The sequence below is a fragment of the Penaeus chinensis genome, chromosome 21 (genome assembly GCF_019202785.1).
Source record: "Penaeus chinensis breed Huanghai No. 1 chromosome 21, ASM1920278v2, whole genome shotgun sequence".
Taxonomy (NCBI): domain Eukaryota; kingdom Metazoa; phylum Arthropoda; class Malacostraca; order Decapoda; family Penaeidae; genus Penaeus; species Penaeus chinensis.
Window position 1 is genome coordinate 4,954,021 of NC_061839.1, and position 25,000 is coordinate 4,979,020.

Below are 25,000 nucleotides of genomic sequence, written 5' to 3' on the forward strand. Positions count from 1 at the left end.
ATTATTATTATAATTATATACATTATTAATATAACTATTATTATAATGTTTATTATTATTATTGTTATTATCATTACCATTATTATCATTATAATCACTTTATATTACAATTACTATTATCATTAGCAATTATTGCATTTACTATCTTTATATTCTCATAATCATCTCCATAATCATTATCATTATCATATCCAACTTTATAATTTTTATCATCACTATCATGTTATCATCAGTATCATATTATTCTTATCATCATTATCATTAAGATTACCATATATTGTTCTTATTGTCATTATTATTATTATTATTATTATTATTATTATTATTATTATTATTATTATCATTATTACTATTACTATTATTGTTATTATCCTTATTATTATTATTATTATTATTATCATCATCATCATCATCATCATTATTATCATCATTGTTATTATCATTATCCTCCTCCTCATCATCATCATAATCATTACAAATACTGCTGTTATCATTATTATCATAACTGTTATTACCGTCATCATCATCATTATCATTAACGTCATCGTCTTAATTGTTATGTTGTTAATAATTTCATCCTTATCATTACAATCATTATATGAACCATTGTTGATATTTGTCTCTCATAATTTTCATTATTATTTTTATCACTTTCAAATGAATATATTTATTATCATGAATTTTCATAATTTTATCAGAGATGAGTCAAAAGGTTTGATTATAATTGAATCACTTGGTCTGGTCATTAACATAATTACTATGTTAATAACCTTTGTATAATGATTAGCATATCAATTCTAAATAGCATCCCAAGCATCATGCCTATCATTAATGTTAATCATTATATTTTTTTTTCTGCCACACTGAATTACACCCATAATGAAATAATTTCTAAAATTAAATACGCTCCGCCAGAAATATTTCCACCTCCCCCCCAAAAAAAAAAAAAAAAAATACTAATTAACTTCATTAATTTCATAATTTGATCCCCTTATTATCTACCAACACCCCCCCCCCCTCCCTCCTTTTAGGAAGAGCATCTCGGACGCGCCTTCTTCAGCAAAGTGCAGATCTCTTGGACTGGTTAAGAAGCGCGTGGTAAGAACGTGGTCTCTACTGACACGTAGTAAACACACTTGTCTTTTGGAGAGCGGAAGAGAGAGAGAGACAGACAGAGGGAGAGAGAGAGGAGACAGCGAGCAACCTCACCTTTTGTTGAACTCGCCGGAGAAGTGCTGGAGCGAATCCTCTTCGATGAGGAACCGCATTTTCTCGAAGAAGGAGGCGGTCGACCCCGGAGGCTGCTTACGGAGGAGGATGTCCATCGGGGTAGAGCGGCTGACGCAGAGCTGGGAGTCCTGGCAGGCTTGGTGGGTGCAGCATTCGGGGTCCTGACAGTCCATGAGGCCGTCTGTCGGGGGGAGCAGGCAGGTGGTGGTGGAGGTGGTGGTGGTGGGAAGAGGGTGTAATGGGCAGGGTGGTGGTAACAGCGGTTATAGCAAGATTATATGCCTTGAGATGGTCAGCTGGTTGGCAAGGGTAGCCGTTAAATGTCATTGAAAAATATCATCACTCCTTATTCTTTATTATATTTATAACTTCTGTTGTTGGCTGGCTGTTTTCAGTTAGTTGACCAGTTAGTAATCACTCGTTATCATTTCTTCTGTTGGGCACCTGTCAGCATGCACAGACATACCATCACATCCTTACGCACAATAACCCTATTGCATTCAGCCTAATTAATAATGATGGTAAATCTAGTAAAACGTAGACCTGATAATATGCCGAGAGAGAGAGAGAGAGAGAGAGAGAGAGAGAGAGAGAGAGAGAGAGAGAGAGAGAGAGAGAGAGAGAGAGAGAGAGAGAGAAAGATAGGAGAGAAAGAGAGAAAGAAAGAGAGAGAGAGAGAGAGAGAGAGAGAGAGAGAGAGAGAGAGAGAGAGAGAGAGAGAGAGAGAGAGAGAGAAAGAGAAAGAGAAAGAGAAAGAAAGCGAGCAAGAAAGAGACAGACAAAGAAACATGTCCGTGCCGTTCTGCTCACTTGACCGAAATGTTTAGGAAAGACGCGTTCCTGAGAGATGACCGAGTGGCATTCGGGGACACACTAACAGCCTCCAGTTCTCTCTCTCTCTCGTGTAATAAGCGGGGATTCCTTAGTTATTCGTCTATAGGGGTTTCGGAGGATTATAATCATAAGCGTTCCAAATACCTTCGTATTTTCGAGCAATTAAAAGGAGGGGTAATCGCAATCGTTGCATAGATCCGTTTTAATTGTTTTTATTCTTTATATTCAGTTGCCATATTATTTATATCCATTTAATTTTATAGAGCAATATGTAATAAGATTTGCATTTACAACAATTTCCCCTTGGTATGGTTGATGGAAACATTTAAAAATGAACACTGAAGTATTTCATTAGTGAACTTTTTTTTCTTCGAAATATAATAATCTAAAAAAATATAACGAGCAAATTTGTAAGCCTTTCTATCTCCTGAACTCCTACAAACATTCACACAGACATTCGTACAGCATTCACTACAACTGCAGTGATATGCCATCCATATTTCTCATAAAGAATCCTTTAATGAAAGCCAGAGATTCTACAGAAAGGGAAGGGATGACGTGGGAAAAAGACGGGAGAGAGAAATGAGAGAGATAGAGAGAGAGAGAGAGCGAGAGCGAGAGAGAGAGAGAGAGAGAGAGAGAGAGAGAGAGAGAGAGAGAGAGAGAGAGAGAGAGAGAGAGAGAGAGAGAGAGAGAGAGAGAGAGAGAGAGATTGAGAGAGAGAGATAAACAGAGAGAAGCAGAGAGAAACATAGAGATAGACAAGACAGACACATATATACAGATGGGCAGACAGAGAGAAAGAAACCTTGCTAGTCGACAAAGAGAGTGAGCGACGCACCTCTGTCGTTGTCCACGCCGTCACTGCACTGGGTCTCGAGCATGGCCGAGCAGTCGGGTCCGTCCCAGCCGGACTGACACAGGCACTTCCACACGCCCTCCTGGTCGGCGTCGCACGTGCCTCGGTTCCGGCAGTTCCCAGGGCATCCCGAGAGGGTACAATGGCGTCCATTCCAGCCCGCCATGCACACGCACGTCCCATTCTTGCATTGGCCGTGTTCGCTGCACCTGTGTGTCGGTTCGAAGGGACGGGGAGAGGACTCAGAAATACGGCCGGGCTCGCCAAGGGGAAGGGAAGGAAAAAAATATTCAAAGTTGAGGGTGAGTGAGGGAAGAGCCCATTCTGGCCCGTCTGATTTAGAGGTGATACGTTGCAAGGGGGCGGCCGACAAGCCTTTGATGGCCAGCTATGCACTCCGATGATATATTCAGAAAGGAATTCTGTGCCAAACAATAATGCAGTTGTTGGAGGATATATGTTTCAAAGGGAAGGGGATGGAAAGTGCCGGGCAGTTATGCAACTGAGTGGATATATTGCAAGAGGAGTTCAACCAACCTACGCGGTTATCTCCGAAGGAAGGGAGGGGGAGGGGGGAAGGGGGGAGAGGGGGTCTTGTGCGAATCCATTGGCTGTAGAATTATGAGACGAAGAGCTCAATGGTCCTATAATTATGAGTGATTGTAAAGGCTTATCCCATGCTAATCTGCCGCAGGTTTTTTTTTTTCTTTTCCCTTTTTCCTTTTTTTGGGGGGGAAACGAACTGACGAGCGGACAGTTTGGCGATCAATATAAAACAAGTTTGGTGATTAAGGAAACATGGCTTTAGCGAATATCAGAGTTGGAGAACGTAAATGTAAGGGATTACTCTAGGCGGACGGCTGCATGGTCAGAGTGAGGCTGAAATTATTCTGCAAAGGTCGGTGCAGCTGCCGGGTATGATGAGTGCAATGCAAACGGAACGATCAAAAGATGCTGACAAAACGCAATAAAGATGAATAGCCGAAGGAGAGATACATTTGATGATCCCGCGCAAGGGAAAAGACAAAAATAAAAACTGCTATAAACGAAACAAGACGGTCTATCTAACCTTACGAAAAACGGGGCATCAAAGACCCCAATCTTCACAGCAAAACATAACCATCAATAACCCAAACCAGAGACCCTCAGCTGTACGAAAAAAAAAACAAAAAAACGGCAGAATCAGCCAAGTTCCCTCACCTGGGGTCACACAAGCGTTCCGAGCAGTTGGCACCTGTCCACCCTTCGTCACAGGTACAAGCGTCGTTCTCGCAGATGCCGTGGGGACCGCAATCCAGCGAGCACGCCTCTGTCAGGGGGGGAAAGAGGTCCTTCGTTAAGGTCTAGTTACACATGTCATACAGAGAAACGCAAAAGCAATATGGAAAAGCGATTCTTTATCTCCATCCTCCCTTAGATTCCTTTCCCCCTGAACATATTGCGAACTTTCCTCTTCTGGCAACCTGGCAACTCTCCCCCGGACTCAATACCCTTTTCAAATAAATAAAAAGAAAGATGTAAGGTAATTAAAAGTACTGTATATGGTGTTTTCATACCAAACATCCGTAAACAAGGGTAATAGATATCAGCTGACTTGAATGGAAATGAGACTTTCGAATCAGGACAGACGAAAGCTCAGGTGAGTTGCCAGGTTTTTATTTTCCTGAGATGGGACACACTGTCATCAGAATGCAAAGTAGATCGTTCGCGGTTTACAGGCAGCAATAAAACAAATATAAACATTGTGAAGCTAGAATTCCAGATGAACAGGTAATAGAACTCGTCCACACGAACACCCATTTTTGAAAACATCAGTATAAAGAAAAGTTACATAGATCATTTTGATTTAATTCATTCACTGCGTACTTGATTTTGATATACACATTATCATTATTAGCAACAACAACAACAACAATAATAATAATAATAGTAATAATAATAATAATAATAATAATAATAATAATAATAATGATAATAATAATAATAGTAATGATAATAATAATAATAATAATAATAATGATAATAATAATAATGATAATAATAATAATAATGATAATAATAATAATAATAATAATAATGATAATAATAATGATAATAATAATAATAATAATAATAATAATAATAATAGTAATAGTTATAATAATACCAATACTACTAATAATAATAACAATAGTAATGCTAATAATAATAGTAATAATGTTAATGATTGCGGCAATAACGATAATAATAATAATGATATTAATGACAATAATAATAATGGTAATAACTATAGTGAATAACAATAACTGCATCACCACCACTACCAAGAGCTATAACAATAATTGTAGTAATAATAATCATAATAATAATAACAGTGATGATGATGATGATGATGATGATGATGATGATAATGCGAATGCTAATGCTAATGATAAGAATGATGATAATGACAATAACAACAACAACAACAATAACGACAATAATAACAACAACAATAACAATAATAATAATAATAATGATAATAATATTAATAATAATAAGTATAATAATAATAATTATAATAATAATAATAACAATAACAACAATAAAGATAAATTAATAATAATAATAATAATAATAATAATAATAATAATAATAATAATAAGAATAATAACAACAACAACAATAAAGATAAATTAATAATAATAATGATAATAATAACAATAATAATGAAACATTAACAGTTGATCGGTATCATCATCATCCCCACCGTATCCCCTCACTCGACATGAAAACATCCTTATTCCAAGGGCAGATCGTAACTGCAGTGGCCCTTGAATAAAAGTTACGTGTCCACAGCCCAGCAGAACGCAAGCGGCATTACACAACGCCGGAGTAACAAAAGAGACTTGAGTTGCGTGGACCTAAAGGGGAACACCACAGATGCTGGGAACCTCTCGAGGAAGACACACGCTGCTACTGTGGTTCAGCTCCCTCGGCAAATGGGGCTCAAGACGCTGTCAAAATTCCTACTAAGAGGGAAGGAAGGGAGAGGGAGGGGGAGGGAGGGAGGGAGAGGGAGGAGAGGAAGGAAGGGAGGGAGAAGGAGGAGGGGAGGGGAAGAGAGGGAGGAAGGGAGAAGGGGGGAGGGGAATAGAGGAAGGAAGGGAGAGGAAGGGAGGGAAGGAAGGGATGGAAGGGAGAAGGAGGGAGGTGAGGAGAGGAAGGAAGGGAGAGGGAGGGAGGGGGGAGAAGAAGGAAGAGAGAGGTAGGGAAGAAAGGAGGGAAAGAAGGGAGAAGGAGAAAGGGAAGGAGAGGAAGGAAGAGTGAAGGAAGGAGAGGAAGGAGAGGAAGGAAGAGGGGAAGGAAGGAGGAGAAGGAGAGGAAGGAAGAGGGAAGGAAGGAGGAGAAGGAGAGGAAGGAAGAGGGAAGGAAGGAGGGGAAGGAGAGGAAGGAAGAGGGAAGGAAGGAGGGGAAGGAGAGGAAGGAAGAGGGAAGGAAGGAGGGGAAGGAGAGGAAGGAAGAGGGAAGGAAGGAGGGGAAGGAGAGGAAGGAAGAGGGAAGGAAAGAGGGGAAGGAGAGGAAGGAAGAGGGAAGGAAGGAGGGGAAGGAGAGGAAGGAAGAGGGAAGGAAGAGGGGAAGGAGAGGAAGGAAGAGGGAAGGAAGGAGGGGAAGGAGAGGAAGGAAGAGGGAAGGAAGGAGGGGAAGGAGAGGAAGGAAGAGGGAAGGAAGGAGGGGAAGGAAAGGAAGGAAGAGGGAAGGAAGGAGGGGAAGGAGAGGAAGGAAGAGGGAAGGAAGGAGGGGAAGGAGAGGAAGGAAGAGGGAAGGAAGGAGGGGAAGGAGAGGAAGGAAGAGGGAAGGAAGGAGGGGAAGGAGAGGAAGGAAGAGGGAAGGAAAGAGGGGAAGGAGAGGAAGGAAGAGGGAAGGAAAGAGGGGAAGGAGAGGAAGGAAGAGGGAAGGAAGGAGGGGAAGGAGAGGAAGGAAGAGGGAAGGAAAGAGGGGAAGGAGAGGAAGGAAGAGGGAAGGAAGGAGGGGAAGGAGAGGAAGGAAGAGGGAAGGAAGGAGGGGAAGGAGAGGAAGGAAGAGGGAAGGAAAGAGGGGAAGGAGAGGAAGGAAGAGGGAAGGAAGGAGGGGAAGGAGAGGAAGGAAGAGGGAAGGAAGGAGGGGAAGGAGAGGAAGGAGGGGAAGGAGAGGAAGGAAGAGGGAAGGAAGGAGGGGAAGAAAGGTATGGAAGAAAGAGGAAGGAGGCAGGAGGGGGGGGGGCAACGGTACTGTGGCTTCAACTTCCTCGATAAAAAGTCTTCCAGACGTTGTCAAAAAGTAGATATGGAAAGGAAGAAATGGGATTAAGGGTAAGGAGAAAAAAAGATGGAAGAAGGGAGGATGGGCAAAGAAAAGGGAGATGGGGAGGATAGGAAAGATAAAGTAGAGGGTAAAGAGAAGAAAACTGATAAGATAAAAGGATAAGAATGAAACCGATCGGAAAAAAAATAGATACGGCACTTTCGTTACTATAAATAGACAGTTTTATTCTCCTAAAAATTGAAAAAAAAATCCAAGGAAAGAGTACGAGGACAAGAGAGAAGAGAATAAAAAAAGGAAGAACAAAGGAAAGGAAAATGAGAAGGGGAAAGTCGAAAAGGCTGGGTGTTTCTCCAATGGCATAAAGAGTAGTTCGGAGAAACGGCGCTGAGGTCCATTGTCTCCGGGGAAAACTGGCAGGCGTCGCGGCGGAGGTCAAGAATAGGCCAACAAATGATGGCGAGGCGAACGAGCGACACTAATTATGCTGCTTCTTGAAGGAAAAGCGTTTGGAAAGTTTTAGGAAAAGTATTCATATAACGGGAACACACATACGCACATGCATGCAAATACACACACACACACATCACACCACACACATACACACACACACACACACACACACACATACACACACACACACACACACACACACACACACACACACACACACACAAACACACACACACACACACACACACACACACATACACACACACACACACACACACACACACACACACACACACAACACACACACACACACACACACACACACACACACACACACACACACACACACACACACACACACACACACACACACACACACACCACACACACACACACACACACACACACCACACACACACACACACACACACACACACACACACACACACACACCACACACACACCACACACACACACACACACACACACACACACACACACCACACACACACACACACACACACACACACACACACACACACACACACACACACACACACACACACACACACACACCACACACACACCACACACACACCACACACACCACACACACACCACACACACACACACACGCACACACACACACACACACACATATACACACGTATGCACTATGTATGGAAGCAAGCAAGCATTCGGGCACAATTCCCCTTGGATCTGCGTGCCCCCTATCCCCTCCTCATGCCTGCGTCAATCAACAAGGCCTCCAAAGCAAACAGTGTGATCTAACACACGATGAGACACTCGCACGGAATCGAAGTCGCTCGCACGGAAATATCGGGCGACGTGTAACATGAAGAGGCAAAGTGGGGAGAGACGGAGGCTGGGGAATGCAACAGAGGCTGAGATACATCCACGGAAGCTTTGTTGATGATGCTGGCAACACGGGGGGGGGGGGGGGGCGTAAGAGGTATTGGGAGCAAGGGGGTTGGGTGTTAAGGGAGGTTAAGGGATTAGAGGAAGGGAGAGGGGAGGACGGGGGTAGGGGAATAGGGTAGAGAGAGGAAGAGAGGGCTAGAAAAGACAAGAGGGAGAGGGGAAAGCGGATGGGGCGGAAAGGGAAAAAGGGGATGGAAGAGGAAGAGAGGGGAAGGGAGAAGGCAGGAAGGGAAAGACTGAAGTATATCATTACACGAATATGGACAGGGTTTGATTCCAAGTTTGCAGATGGAACTTGGTCTGAGTCTCCTATACTATACTACCCAGCGTGATAACTAGGCCACATAAACGCCTTTTTTGTAAACTGTTACAAATTGAGATTAGTGCGAGAGTAACAAAGCCCACACGGAAATGGACATTCATACACACCTAAAGAAAAAAAAAAACTGATAATATAAAATCCCAAGCTACTTACTCTTGGAGCAGTCAGAGCCGGTCCAAAGATGGTCGCACACACAAGCATGGGCCTCGATGCTGAAGGCCCCGTGGCCGCTGCAGTCGGGGAGGCACTGCTGGGCATCCACGTCCATCTCGGAGCAGTCGTCGCCTCGCCATCCCTTCTGGCACACGCAGGTCCCCATCACACACCACCCGTGGCCTGAGCACTTCGGGTTCGGGCAGTCCACTGTGCAGAAGAGCAGATGTATTGGTTAGATGGAGATGGATAACTCCGTGGCGCCGTGGTAATGGGTAAATGCAACGTTAATACCGCTTCGAAGAGATGAAGACCTGTAACAATTTGTTATATTTCTGATTAATGTCTTCTATGGCTCGAAGACAACTATGAAAAGCAGACCCGTTTTAAAGTACTGGGTGTTTAAAGAGACATTAGATTGGAGGCGTGCCACATGAATGAAAAAAAATCTCACCTGTCTGACAAAATTCGCCGGTGTATCCTTTGGCACACTTGCAGCGCCCGTCCACGCAGTGCCCTTGGCCATGGCAGTCTGGCACTTCACACTCGTGGTGTCGAAGCTGGCACTCCTTGCCCTTGAATCCGGGGTGGCAGATGCATTGCCCTCCCACATAGGCACCATGGCCAGAGCACAATATAGGGCAAAGCACTGATCAAAGAGAAAGAGGCAGAACAAGCGAGAATTAGACCTTCGTTTCTTCTCACAAATTGTTACAAAAAAACAATATCAGAGTAGAAATACAAAAAAAACAAAGATATAGGACAATGGAATGAGGATTCAAAACAAATCGGTTATAAAAAACGTGGAAAGAAATATTGCGTACCTTGAGAGCAGTCGATCCCGCTGTATCCCGGGGCGCACTGGCACCTGCCGAGAATGCAATTCCCCCTCTCGTGGCACCTCTGCGGGCACTCCCCTCCACCTGGGCCTCGTGTGATCACCAAGTTCACCTGGTGGGGGTCGCCGTCGTCGTTGTAGATCGAGAGGAACCACTCGCCTGCCTCCAGCACCTCCTCGACGGTCAGCTCGACCATACTCTGGCGGAGGGAATAGGGGGGGAGGGGGGGGGGGGCAGGCCAAGTTAGACAGATACGGGCTAGTTCTGGATTTCCAAAATACACAGTATATGGAGAAATTGCAGTATCTATTTCGCGGTTTCTAAACATGCAGATATCGATAATTCATCTATTCTATTTATCTACATATCCATATATATATTTCTATTTATCTACCGATCCATACATGGATGCATGTATGTGTGCATATATATGTGTGTGCGTGTGCGTGTGCGTGTGCGTGTGCGTGTGCGTGTGCGTGTGCGTGTGCGTGTGCGTGTGCGTGTGCGTGTGCGTGTGAGTGTGAGTGTGCGTGTGCGTGTGTCTATTATGTGTCAATCGAAACTTATCTATTTTCTACCTGTATATAAATATATATATATATATATATATATATATATATATATATATATATATATATCCATCGATCTATCTACCTTTCTGTATATCTATTATCTATCTATCTATCTATCTATCTATCTATCTATCTATCTATCTATCTATCTATCTATCTATCTATCTATCTATCAGTCTATCTATCTATATACTCTACTTCACTACTTTTCATATGGCTAGACGTCGGCGCAAAATAAGGCAAGTGAGCGCGAGTGACTCCAACGCAGAATCCCGGGAGAGAACATCATTTGGCAATGTCTTACATCATAACAAGAAAAAGAGTCGGAAAGGAACAAAGGGACGAGCGCAAGGAGGGACGAGGACTTCTGAGACATCACGACCTCCAGCCATGTTGCTTTGTCGTCTGCTTTTGGAGCGGCTGAAATTAGGCGCTTCCGTCATGCTCGGCACGAGGAAAGTCTTTGTATTCACTTGTTTATACTTGTGCATATGATATATATATATATATATATATATATATATATATATATATATATATATACATATATATACATATATACATATATACATACATACATACACACACAGTACATGTGTACGTATATATACATATACATACACATACATCAACATATTTACATATCTAATGCCATTATTTTGCTGTAGTTGGCTGATTATTGCTGCTGTTGCAATACAGTAATAGTAATAATGCTGATAATGATAAAATTGTTGCCATTAATAATAATAATCAGTATCATCATCATCACTCTCATCATTAAAGAAATACTGTGATAATCTTAATTACAAACTTTAGCATCACGAAAGAAGGACTATTTAAGGCCGCTCCAAACCTGATTACTTCAAGGGACTGGACACGCAAGGCCCGACCGAGATATACTGTACGCATCCCCGCGAAAATCCCGCTCCAGTATATTCCCGGCAGCCCTCCATATCCATCCCTCGATAGACTACATCACAAGAGACTCTCTAAGGACGACACGGGACACGCCACAAACACACAGACAGACAGACACCCAAGAGAGAGGAAGAAAATGAACGACATACCACCGGCGTACTCACGGGGGATGCCCGGATGTCCCTCTGCCGATTGCCCTTCAGGATTTTCATGATGTCGTGCTGCGTGTGTGTCGGCAGCTTCCCACGGCGGGCGTACAGGCCAAGGTTGGTACCCCTGAAATGGCGACGGGGGAATGCGTTACGGTTGGTAGGGCTCTTTGTGGGGAAATTGGGGTAGAGAGAAGGAGATAGATAGATAGATAGATAGAGATAGAGTCAGATAGATTGATAGATAGATAGAGATAGAATCAGATAGATTGATAGATAGATAGATAGATAGATAGATAGATTGAGACAGAGATAGATAGATAGATAGATATAGAGATATAGAGATTGAGAGAGAGAGAGAGAGAGAAAGTGAGAGAGAGAGAGAGAGAGAGAGAGAGAGAGAGAGAGAGAGAGAGAGAGAGAGAGAGAGAGAGAGAGAGAGAGAGAGAGAGAGAGAGAGAGAGAAGCCTATATATAAAAAAAAAAACACAGTTTTGCCACAAGCATTAAAAGAGACATAATAATCACAATAATTAACAACATAACAATTGCTGAGTGGTACTACAAGAACAAGTAAAACAACCCCGACAAAACAAAATTCCTGCATTCCCCAACAACCAAAGATTAACAAAGCAACAAATGACCAAGAGAGTTTACCACGACAACAAAATATAGGCTCGGACCCCTGTAGGTCTACACTTGTTTTCGCTCCCCGTTGGCGCGAACTCGAAAGCAATTGCGAGCACTACAAAATGAAAGAAACAAAATGAAATAAAATCTCCGGTGATGATTACTTTTCGATAATTAGTTGGTCAAAGATGTCGTCGGAACCTCTTGAACGACTGCGGGGAACCGGCTGTAAGCGAGAGGTCGCGAAATTTTGCCGAAATTCTTTTGGAATCCCGCGGATGTGTGGCGTCATTTGTAAAGTCAAGGAGAGGGAGGGGGGGGGGGGTGAAGGGAGAAGGATACAGAAAGAGGGAAGCAGAGAGGAGGGGGAGGAAAAGAAGGAGGGAGAGACAGAGGGATTGAGGGATAGCGTGAGTGAGTGAGTGAGGGGAGGAGGGAGAAAGAGAGTGGAAGAGGAAGAAGGACAGAGAGAGAGAGAGAGAGAGAGAGAGAGAGAGAGAGAGAGGGAGAGGGAGAGGGAGAGAGAGAGGGAGAGGGAGAGGGAGAGGGAGAGGGAGAGGGAGAGGGAGAGAGGGAGAGAAAACGAGAGCTAGCGAGCGTGCGAGAGAGAGAGAGAGAGAGAGAGAGAGAGAGAGAGAGAGAGAGAGAGAGAGAGAGAGAGAGAGAGAGAGAGAGAGAGAGAGAGAGAGAGAAAGAGAGAGAGAGAGAGAGCATACGAATGAAAGAAAACATAAAATATAAATAGTACGGAATTATTGCAGTTAATAAAAAGTACAATGAGCATAATAAAGCTCAAATAACGATATCACATAACCTCTTCGCAACCAGTTGATGTCCCCACACATAAAACGCAAGTAGAAACTATTTACTACGTTATTTTTGATCGGTTTCACCCCCCCCCCCCTTCCCCCATTGAAAAATTAATTGTTAATTTCCGGTTTCGTTGTTCACCGCGACGTGTTTATTTACAACGAAAAAAAAAAAAAATATATATATATATATATATATACTATTCGTTTTTGTCCGCTTCTGAAACCTATTGTTCTCGCGGTCTCTGTATTATTTATATTACGATCTGTACTATCAATAAGGCAATAAGCCATACATACAAACTAAACCTATAAAGCTCAATATAACAATAAAAAAACGGATTGTTCAAACTCTCGTCATAAACATTAACTAAAATAATTTGATAGAGAGGGTGAGGGAGAGGGAAAATGAAAGGGAATGAGAGAGAGAGAGAGAGAGAGAGAGAGAGAGAGAGAGAGAGAGAGAGAGAGAGAGAGAGAGAGAGAGAGAGAGAGAGAGAGAGAGAGAGAGCGAGAGATTACGAGACAAAGGCACGGAGGGAGATGTAAAGAGAAGGAGAGAGAGAGAGATAGAGACAGATAGAGATAGATAAATAAATAGATAGATAGATAGATAGATAGAGAGAGAGAGAGAGAGAGAGAGAGAGAGACAGACAGACAGACAGACAGACAGACAGACAGACAGAGAGTACAAGACAAAGACACAGAGACAGAGAAAAACTCAATAAAAAAGGCAAACACAACACACAATACATACACAATATTTCCCCAACCACCTTCCCTCACTCTTACCTCCCGCCCCCCTTTCCCTCTTCCCCCCCCTCCTTCCCCCCCTCCTTCCCCTCTCTTTCCATCACCCTTCCCACGTACGGCTAAGCCTGCGCCCGTCCGTTCGGTTCCGGGATTAAGCCCGCGAGAGAGCCGACGCCAGGCCTGCATTTGGGCAAAATTAGCCTTCCATCTTTAAGGAGACGACAAGAACAAATGTAATCCAGGCAAGAAAGGCTTTTACGCGATTGTGGCCGCTCATTTTGGCGATAATGACATTGCTTGGCGGATATCGGCTGCGTTCTAGAAGGAGGGAAGGGGGGGAATTAACGGGGGTTGTGATTTCCATGGTAGGTCGGGTTGTGATTTTCATGGTAGGTCGGGTTGTGGTTTTCATGGTAGGTCGGGTTGTGATTTACATGGTAGGTCGGGTTGTGATTTTCATGGTAGGTCGGGTTGTGATTTTCATGGTAGGTCGGGTTGTGACTTTCATGGTAGGTCGGGTTGTGATTTACATGGTAGGTCGGGTTGTGATTTTCATGGTAGGTCGGGTTGTGATTTTCATTGTAGGTCGGGTTGTGATTTTCATGGTAGGTCGGGTTGTGACTTTCATGGTAGGTCGGGTTGTGACTTTCATGGTAGGTCGGGTTGTGATTTTCATGGTAGGTCGGGTTGTGATTTGCATGGTAGGTCGAGTTGTGATTTCCATGGTAGGTCGGGTTGTGACTTTCATGGTAGGTCGGGTTGTGATTTGCATGGTAGGTCGGGTTGTGATTTGCATGGTAGGTTGGGTTGTGATTTCCATGGTAGGTCAGTTTGTGATTTCCATGGTAGGTCGGGTTGTGATTTCCATGGTAGGTCGGGTTGTGATTTCCATGGTAGGTCGGGTTGTGCTTTTCATGGTAGGTCGGTTTGTGATTTCCATGGTAGGTCAGGTTGTGATTTCCACGGTAGGTCGGGTTGTGATTTCCACGGTAGGTCTGGTTGTGATTTCCATGGTAGGTCGGGTTGTGATTTACATGGTAGGTCGGGTTGTGATTTTCATGGTAGGTCGGGTTGTGATTTTCATTGTAGGTCGGGTTGTGATTTTCATGGTAGGTCGGGTTGTGACTTTCATGGTAGGTCGGGTTGTGACTTTCATGGTAGGTCGGGTTGTGATTTTCATGGTAGGTCGGGTTGTGATTTGCATGGTAGGTCGAGTTGTGATTTCCATGGTAGGTCGGGTTGTGATTTCCATGGTAGGTCGGGTTGTGATTTGCATGGTAGGTCGGGTTGTGATTTGCATGGTAGGTTGGGTTGTGATTTCCATGGTAGGTCAGTTTGTGATTTCCAAGGTAGGTCGGGTTGTGATTTCCATGGTAGGTCGGGTTGTGATTTCCATGGTAGGTCGGGTTGTGCTTTTCATGGTAGGTCGGTTTGTGATTTCCATGGTAGGTCGGGTTGTGATTTCCACGGTAGGTCGGTTTGTGATTTCCACGGTAGGTCGGGTTGTGATTTCCATGTTTGGTCGGGATGTGATTTTCATGGCAGGTCGAGTTGTGATTTTCATGGCAGGTCGGGTTGTGATTTTCATGGTAGGTCTGGTTGTGATTTCCATGGCAGGTCGGGTTGTGATTTTCATGGTAGGTCGGGTTGTGATTTTCATGGCAGGTCGGGTTGTGATTTTCATGGTAGGTCGGGATGTGGCGATTTTCATGGTTGGTAGGTCGGGTTGTGGTGATAGTTGTAGTGGTCGTAGTTGTGGCGGCTTGGGTTGTGACTATCGTGGTAATTATGGTGATTTTAATGTTGGTTGGTATCGTTGTGGTTGTGGTGGCTATGGTCTGAGAGATGGTTGTGGTTGTGGTGGAAGTTACTGTGGTGATTCTGACTGCGCCCGAACTGGCTGACTGTGGTGGTTAAAGTGATGTTTGAGATGACGTTGGTGGTGAGTGTGGTAGCTGTGGTAGTGACTGTTATTGATTTGGTCGTCCTTGTAGCGGTGGTCATCGGGGGTGGGGGAGGGGATGCGTAATGAGAGCAATTTTCGCACGGTATTGTGATTGTTATGGTGACTATAGTGTGAGTGATTGTAGCGAGTGTGAGGCGTATGGCGGAAGTCTCAAGTGATTGGAACTGAGGTGGTTGTTGTGGTAGTTGTGGTGACCTTTATTCGAAGTGTTTATGGTGGTTATGGTGATTTTGGTGGTTTGTAAGGTGATCATGTTGCCATAAGAGATTAAAGTAGAGAGTAATGGCATTTTTGTGGTAGTTGAAGGTATGGCAGTTATACTAGTTATGATTGTAGAAGCTATAGTGATTGTGGTAGTGCATCTGATGGTTTTGGTGGTGATACGATGATGATGATGATACGATGAGGATGATACGATAATGATTTTCGTTATCAATTTACAGTATATAGCACCCAAAAGCGAGATATATAGAGAGAGATTTGGGGATTTAGAGGGAGAGAGAGAGAGAGAGAGAGAGAGAGAGAGAGAGAGAGAGAGAGAGAGAGAGAGAGAGAGAGAGGAGAGAGAGAGAGAGAGAGAGAGAGAGAGAGGGAGAGAGAGAGAGGGGGGGGGGAGGGAGGGGAGAGAGAGAGAGAGAGAGAGAGAGAGAGAGAGAGAGAGAGAGAGAGAGAGAGAGAGAGAGAGAGAGAGAGAGAGAGAGAGAGAGAGAGAGAGAGAGGGGGATAGGGAGAGGGAGAGGGAGAGGGAGAGGGAGAGGGAAAGGGAAATTGAGAGGGAGAGGGAGAGGGAGAGGGAGAGAGAGAAAAAGAGAAAGAGAGAAAAAGAGAAAGAGAGAAAGAGAAAGAGAGAAAGAGAGAGAGAGAGAGCGAAAGCGAAAGTGAAATCGAGAGAGAGAGAGAGAGAGAGAGAGAGAGAGAGAGAGAGAGAGAGAGAGAGAGAGAGAGAGAGAGAGAGAGAGAGAGAGAGAGAGAAGAACAAGAAGAAGAAAAAGAAGAAATTACAGGACAGAGACACTGTTTTAATCTCGTAGATTGATAAGGCTCATAATCGGTAGCAGCACGACTACAATCTACTGTGACAACGTAAATGATAATCATGAGTAATAAGATAATTACAGAGAGTAATTAGAGGGTAATCAAGAGGAAAGGAAGAATTTATAGCTGGGAAATATTGTGAATGAGGATTTTTAATGAAGACTTGTGCATATGCTTAGTAATGGTGTGTGGATCAAGAAAAATAGGAAGGCAAGAAAAAAAAAAAAAAGTTATGTTTCTGTATTCACATAAATGCCGCGATTTTATAAATTACAATATACATAAACATAAAAAAATAGAAAAAAAAACATATATAATTCACAACTCACACACACACACACACACACACACACACACACACACACAGAATAAAAGGCATTCTAATTATGACAAAACACACTAATATAACAATGACAAAATAAACACTAAGGCTCCTAAAAATAACAACATTGGCCTTAAAAAAACAACAACACTGACACTAAACACTGACCTTGGGACGCTCAGAACAATCCTCAGATCCGTGGGGTCATTCAGGGTCAAGTGGATGTTCCAATAGCCGTAAGGGGCGAGGTTGAACTCCTTCTTCTCTCCGAGGTTCAGCGGGTTGAAGGAGGAGCCATCGGGGGGCATGTGCGTATAAGGCCTATTGACAGAGGTACCTCCTGTGGGCGGGTCCAAAGGTCGAATGAGGTTAGGTGAGGTCAAATGAGGTTTTATGAGATAATAGGGAGTCGTGTGGGGTTGTGGGGGAAGTCGAGGGAGGCTGTGTGATGTCAAAAGGTTTTACGAGATAATAGGGAGTCGTGTGGGGTTGTGGGGGAAGTCAAGGGAGGCTGTGTGATGTCAAATGAGGTTTTAGGAAATAATGGGAAGTCCTGTGGGGTTGTGGGGGAAGTCAAATGAGTTTAGGTGAGGTCAAATGAGGTTTTACGAGAGTGGTGTTGTGGGGGAAGTTGTGTGGGATTGTGGGGACGTCGTGGGAGGTTGTGTGATGTCAAATGAGGTTTTAGGAGACAATGGTAAGTCGTGGGGGGTTGTGTGAGGTTATACGATATTGTGTGGGGTTATGTGAGAAGCAGGAGGATTACGTTAATTCTGGGGGGGTGGGGGTAGGGATGGGAGTGGGTGGGGTGGAGGGAAAGGGTCTGGGAAGGGAGGAGGAGAGCTGGAAAATGGGTGAGGAATAAAAGAGGGAGGAGGAGGAGGAAGACGAAGGAGAAATGGAAGAGGAGAGGAATAAGGGGAAAAGGAATAGAAAGAGGAGGGGGAAGGAGAAAAGGAAGAGGCGGAGGAAAAGATATATATATATATATATATATATATATATATATATATAGAAAGAGAGAGAGAGAGAGAGAGAGAGAGAGAGAGAGGAAGAGAAAGAGGGCGACGAAGAGGAATAGCATTACTATTAGTAATATAAATAAATAGAAGTAGAAGTAGTAGTAGGATAAGGAGTAAAATAAAGAGCACGAGTCCAGAGTGGAAGAAAAGAGATAGAGGAAATAAAAAGAGAGTGAGTTAATAAAATCCAAAGCCTGGAAAATAAACCAAATACAAAAAAAAAAAAAAAAACAATATTGAACAAAGATGATAAACACAAAGAAGACACAATAAAAAGATAAAAAGGGGAAAGAAAAAGAACAGGGAAAGAAAGATAGGGCGAGAAAAGAGAAGGATAAAAGGATAAACCACAATAAAGCGAATGGGTCGTTTGTTACAGGTAGTTACCATAAGGAAACGGAATGTGGAATGTGGATCACGTGGATAAAGGAACGAACTTTGTGGACGAGGGAGGATTTTTTTTTTTTTTTTTTGTACAGGCGGGGGAGTGTTTTATGTTGCATGAGTATATTTGCATAAAATTATACACCAGGATACAAATATCTCACACACGTAATGGACAAGTCTTTTTCTCTCATATTTTTTTTTCTTCTCTCTCTTCCTCTTTCGCACGCACACAGACAGACACACACACACACACACACACACACACACACACACACACACACACACACACACACACACACATACACACACACACACACACACACACACACACACAAACATATACACTCATACAAACACACACACACAAACATATACACTCATACAAACACACATACACACATATTAAATGTATGTATTTCTTTATATATTTATGTAGACTGCAGACAAACAAGTCACCTAAGTTACCACTCACCGTGACCATCAAAAAAGGTCGCGCTCTGAATTGGCCTTCTGAAGCTGTCCGTGATAAAATGGCCCGAAAATAATAGTTTATGGCGGCTGCGATCCTCGAAGACCCATCGGATTTATCTGAGCAATCATTCATGCCGTTCTCATCTCCTCCTTCCGCGCCCCTGCCGCCTGCCTGTGCTCCTTCGGGATTCCAGGGGGTTTGTCTGTCTGTCTGTCTGTTTCTGTTTGATTTTGTCGGTCTCTCAGTCTTTCTCTCTCTCTCTCTCTCTCTCTCTCTCTCTCTCTCTCTCTCTCTCTCTCTCTCTCTCTCTCTCTCTCTCTCTCTCTCTCTCTCTCTCTCTCTCTCTCTCTCTCTCTCTCTCTCTCTCTCTCTCTCTCTCTCTCTTATTCTCTCTCTCTCTCTTATTCTCTCTCTCTCTCTTATTCTCTCTCTCTCTCTCTCTCTCTCTCTCTCTCTCTCTCTCTCTCTCTCTCTCTCTCTCTCTCTCTCTCTCTCTCTCTCTCTCTTTCTGTCTTTCCGACAACCACATTCTCAACCATTTACTCATATGCTTTGATAATAGTACATTAAAATCCTTCCAATAATTGTCTTATTTTAACCCATACTCCTTAAACTTTTTATGCCTTATCTCAAATAACCCTTTACAAGAGAGCATCCAGTATTAAAAAGGGAAAATCATGAGTTTAGTGAGTCCAATGCAAGCATGCAATGTGCAGGCAACAATAACATCAGGCATGCAGGTAAGCAAGCAATGAAAAAAAGTAAAGAATGCACAGTGTATGCATACCTCTACACACACAAACATACAGTGGGAACAATGCTCGATACAGAATAGTATACAATTACAAACAAGTAACTCAAACGACAAGATAAGAGCGTGAACTATTAACAAAAGTACAAAATATCCAAGGACAAAAATCACACGTTACAAGGAACTAGAAAATGCAATACAAGAATGGTTAAAGGCAGGCAACTCTCGTTTTAAAAAATCTTACGTGTACGGAGCATACAGTGACCTCTGCCGGGTGGACGAGCAGAGTAAGGAAGAGATTAGTAATTTGGTCATAAATTGTTTTTTGTTTTTTTCATGGTTATTATTAGGATTAATTGCTGTTAACGTGATGGACATATTTTCTCTTACATTCCTGTCAGTGATATAATTAAATAAATGCTCTACTATATTAGCGTTGGCGGTAATGGTTAACCTTATCATTCTCAGCAATATCAACATTACTTGAGAAAAATATCATTATCTTATCCTAATTAATAGTAACAGCATTAGTTAATGTCATTCTCATTATTATCATTATTGCCATTATTATTATCATTACTATTATCATAATTGTTATTATATTATTATTATTATCATTATTATTATTATTATAATTATTATTATCATTTTTATTATGATCATTATTATCATCATCATCACCATTACTATTGTTAACCTCATTATTATTTTTATTGTTATTATTACTAATATTATCATCATTATCACAATTATTACTATCACTATTGTCATCGTTACTATAGATAACACATGCTATCTGTTACATTTCCCAAAATGCAATGATTAGTTTGATACCTATTGTAAACAGTAGATAAACACTTCTCATTTCTAAAGTCAAAGGAAAAGCTGCCTGTAACACACATATCAAAGTGGTAATTATGGCAGTATGATTACATAATAGTCCGAGTAACGTAATATCATGTCAATAATTCAAGACAAAGTTTTTCGTTTAACTCGCATTGACTACCTGATATTATTTGTCAGATATTTGTCATTTATTCCATTTTTATAAAATAATAAACATATGAAATGAACTTGAATGGTACTGACATAGGCAATACACAGTGTAATTTACTCTCCGCGTTTATAATAGGCTACCCTTAACTCTCACTTTCAACAAACTCGTTTTCTGTGAAGCTCCACACGGTCGAGGGAGAAACACCATCGAATATGAAAATACCTATCAGTTTCACGATTATCCCCATTTACTCTCGTGTAGATACATACATCTTTTTTCCCCCCCTCGCTTCCCCTCATACGTCTCGGACCAAGAAACGTGGGGCAAGGAAAGTGGATGATAAATAGATGCCACGGCTTCTGGACCCTTTGGCTCTCGAGTATCTACGCTGCGTGTACGGACGTCCGCTTTTCCTCCCCGCGTTAATGTTTAACAAGTAGGGCCGCGTATGCGTATGGCGGGATCATCTCCCAGTTAAATCAAGACGAGGAAAACGTGCGCCAGCCACTACTTGTGTACAAAGCAGCGGGTTATCTCTCTCCCGCGAGGAGATTGAAAAATGGGTGATTACATTCTTCGCCTCGGGTTTCTGTAGTGTGCATTTCCTCATTTTCCTCTTTCTTTTCGCTCTCTCTTAACGACCGGCCGTATATAGCGGCAGCAGCAGTTAGTGTAGCACTTTCGTGTGGAGAGCGAGGATGAGGAGTCGGCTGGAGAGAATGAAGGAAAAGCGGGGAAGAGAGGCGCTGCGGGGCTGGGATGGACGACATTACTGCAGTCGAGAGAACGAGTCCGTTTCTCTCGGGAGGCTGAGGAATATCGTCTGGGAGGGTGATGTTAAGGGTGAGAGGGGAATCGCGAGTATGGGACGCTCGGTTGGGGACTTGGCCGGAGATCAACGAGAAGGGGAAAAGGGTGGAGGGGGAGGGGGGGTGCCGTGTCCTTAGCTGTTTTGTTATCGCATCGCGTGATAATATCTTTTGATAAGTGAGTATAAATGCTGCCCATGTTCTTTCTTACCAATTGCGTTGAACGGTAAGTATTACATACTATAATTCACAGGACAAATCAAATCAAATCCTCTTACGAGAGCAAAGATTGCAATTACACTTGATCGCTTGATGGAAAGTGGATTGAAATGTTACCAAATCTATCTCTTAAATGCAGAAACGATCGCTATTTTGTGCTGTATGACATTCTTTTAACTTTTAATGAGGTATTCACTTAAAGTCATTCGACCAGGGTGCTTTTTATGAAATCGATATCGGTTCAGGACAGATTCTGAAAGAGGAAGATTAAAATCTTGAATGAATTAATCCACAGAAAGAAAACTGAAAAAAAGAAAAATACACACCGGGGGTCGAGGCGGAGGTCGTGGCATCGGGTCTGCGGAGGAACCAGTCGGTCTCTCCTGCGTTGTCTGGCGGCAGGATGACGCCGTTGCCCCATGCCTCAACCTGGTTGGCGTGAGGGTCGTAGGAGGTCTCGGGGCCTTCGTCGGTGGAGATGTACTGGACGGTGGCGAAGTACTGCAGGCGGCCCGGCACCACGAGCGGGACGTGAGTTCGGTTTCTCCGCCCTCCGCCCCCTCGGTGTGGGTGGCGCGGGTGTGTGTGATCCCTGTGCCGTTCTCGCTCGTCGTCCTCGTCGTAGTCGTCGTCGTCGTCCCCGTGGTGGTGTCGGTGACGGTGGTGCTGGTCGTGTGAGTCGTGGTCCGGGTCGTGGTAGAGTTCAGAGCTATCGTAGCTCGAATCATGGTCTATGTGGTCGTCGTGCCCATCGCTGTCATAGTCGAAGTCCAGATCGTCGTGGTGGCGCGGGTGTTTGTGGCGGGGCGTGGTCGTCGGCGGGGCGGTGGTGGTCGTGGTAGTGGTGGTTGTGGTGGTCGAGGTGGTCGTGGTGGTCGTAGGTTCCCGATGGTCGCTGATCGCCGGCTCTCCGATATTGAGATTTGCCGCAACACGTCCAGGCATTACAGGGGGATCCCCGGGGCCCTCGCACGGGCAGGGACATTTGCATGGACGATCCTGGGATTGCCAGTGTTCGCGCCGAGGCATAATAGTGTCACCCTCGCCTCCTGTCGCTCCCCCCGCCACCCCGTCTCCGCCAGTCCTGCCCGCGCCTTCACTGCTGACAGGAGAAGAGTTATTGTGAACGCCCACACACGCCGTGTATCCTCCTCCGCCGGCGACAGCGGATGTGTCATCTTCGTTTGCTGAAGCGAGAGGAATATTTCTTCCTTCCACGGGATATTGCTCTTCTTCTTCCTCTTTCCTTTCATCTCCACCCGTGCTCCCAGAAGCCAAGCTGCTGGTGTTTCTGCTGTCCTCGTGGGTCGGAGAGCCGCCTTCGTGGGCGCTTCCATGAAATTCCGGGCGGTGGAAGATATGGTCGTCAGGTCGTTCAGTGGTGATAGGGTCTTGGTATGCTTCAGCAGGTGGTCCTGGGATCTGCCAGCTGTCTTCCCCTTGAGCCTGTGATGGCGTTTGGCTTCCTGGAGCTCGATGGTCGTGCCCTTGGTCCTGAGAAGTACCTGCGAATTCATCACGACCGGCGCCGTAGGAAGTCATGTGACTCTCGTCTTGTGTCCCCCCGCCGTCACTTTGAGTATGATTTTCGTGATCATACCCAGCAGGCGGTTCATTCGGATGACTGCTTCCTTCGTGATTTTCTTGTCTTTCTGCGTGCCCATATTCGTGTCTATGTTCTGACTGTCTATCCTTTATATCAACCGTGCCTTCACCGTCGTATCCGTGTCTTCTTTCATAAGCTTGATTCTTTCTATTTCCTTCTTCGTACTCGTAATCGTTGAATGAGTCCTCGTAACCGTGTGCTTCGTCGTCGTACACATAACCGTCACTTCCAAGATAATACTCAAAATTTGACCCGTCTTCCTCGGCGTTTTCCTCTTCTCTTCCCTCCTCTCCTTCCTCCTCCTCATGATAATTCCCCCTCAATGGAGGAATCTGATCTTGTCTATTTCCCCCAGCAGGATCCCGTGAGCTGACCTGAGTGTGGACAGACTCCTGATTGGGATTACCGGCCACTTGATTGCTTCTTGAAAGGAAATGGTGTCCTTGGTTGGCTACAGATGCCGTAGGAACGATCCCCAATTTCTTACGCTCGCTGTAACCCGATGCTTCCAGAGAGCCAGAAACTGATTGTCTTCCTGCCGACGTCTCTATCCCTCCTTGACGATTATACTCTGCCTCGAGCGTCTCCTGGCGTTTATATTCCGCCTGCAATGTGGTGTCTTGGTCGCTGTGAGCATCGAGGGGCGAGGGGGAGGGCCGGGGGTACGTGGCCGCCTCTGAACTCTGATTTCCAGCAAAAGAAGGATCGTTTTCGTCGGAGAGGTCCTTGCTGGTTATCTTGGCTCGGTGATCCTTGGCCGTCACGTCATTGATTCCAATTCTGTCGGTCTCCGTGTCCAGAGGATCTGATGACGATGATGATGTCTCGCCCATCACGATCGATGACTTCTTCTGGTGCAGAGAGATGTCTCCGATGACAGGGAGGGCGAGGGAACCGCTTTCTTCCCGTTCGTAAGAAATTTCATTACTCGCTTGGAGGGCCAGAGGAGGATCACTGGCAGCAGAAGACGGTGGCACTTGAACTGTAGCTTCACCTTGCTCGTTGAAGGGCTCTCGCTGCATACCGGTACCGATACCTTCTTCCCTCCCCTCCTCCTCCAGGTCCCCCTGGGAGCCGGCAGAGGGCTGGCGGTAAGGAGGCTGAGTGACGGAGGGAGAGAGTGTTGTCGGCTCCGACCTCATCTCGCCGTCCGCCGTCATCATAGTAGAAATTCCAACAGGAGCGTCCGGGGCTTTGTGAGCATTACTAGGTGATTGCTCTCGGCTCGGACCATCAGTGGCGAGAGAGGCATCAAGTGGCTCCTTACGAGGATCAATATTTACCCCGCTATGATGACCTGGCGAGAGTGAGGGATGGGAAGCGGACTGGTGTTGTTCTTGCAAGACAGTATCCTCAAGGACACGACTGCGGCGGTGGGTCTCTGACACCGTGGTGCGTCTGTGGCGTTTCCTCTTCTTCCCCTTCTTCTCGCCCCTCATAACCCACGTCCTGCTCATCTTCCCCTCTCTGGGAGATCGCGGGGATTTGGTCCTCCTCCCGTGAAAATCCTCCCCCTATTCCCTGCGTGTTTTCACCTCTGTTGTCATATCGGGGCTGAGAATCTTGTGTGGGGGCGGAGGCTTGAGGTAGACTATCGTGGGCGTCGGTGGTCTGGGAAGGAGGGGGATGATCACCGTAAGATTCGTCTTGGTATAGACGGTCATCATTCAAAGGAGGGGACAAACCATCCT

At 44.4% G+C, this 25,000-nt stretch overlaps 1 protein-coding gene across 2 annotated transcripts in view; it reads right to left on the minus strand.

Moving 5' to 3' along the window:
• LOC125036744 (teneurin-m-like) overlaps nucleotides 1-24,909 on the minus strand; it is a 61,687-nt gene extending 36,778 nt beyond the window's left edge. For both annotated transcript variants that reach the window (XM_047629599.1, XM_047629598.1), the window contains exons 1-9: nucleotides 22,030-24,909; nucleotides 17,215-17,386; nucleotides 11,547-11,658; nucleotides 9,878-10,091; nucleotides 9,508-9,702; nucleotides 9,054-9,263; nucleotides 4,124-4,232; nucleotides 2,906-3,132; nucleotides 1,210-1,411 (exon numbers count right to left, since the gene is read on the minus strand). In XM_047629599.1, coding sequence (XP_047485555.1) covers nucleotides 1,210-1,411; nucleotides 2,906-3,132; nucleotides 4,124-4,232; nucleotides 9,054-9,263; nucleotides 9,508-9,702; nucleotides 9,878-10,091; nucleotides 11,547-11,658; nucleotides 17,215-17,386; nucleotides 22,030-24,766 — 4,178 coding nt within the window. In that variant the 5' untranslated portion in view covers nucleotides 24,767-24,909. The remainder of the gene's footprint in view (nucleotides 1-1,209; nucleotides 1,412-2,905; nucleotides 3,133-4,123; nucleotides 4,233-9,053; nucleotides 9,264-9,507; nucleotides 9,703-9,877; nucleotides 10,092-11,546; nucleotides 11,659-17,214; nucleotides 17,387-22,029) is intronic.
• Nucleotides 24,910-25,000: the final 91 nt, after the last annotated feature.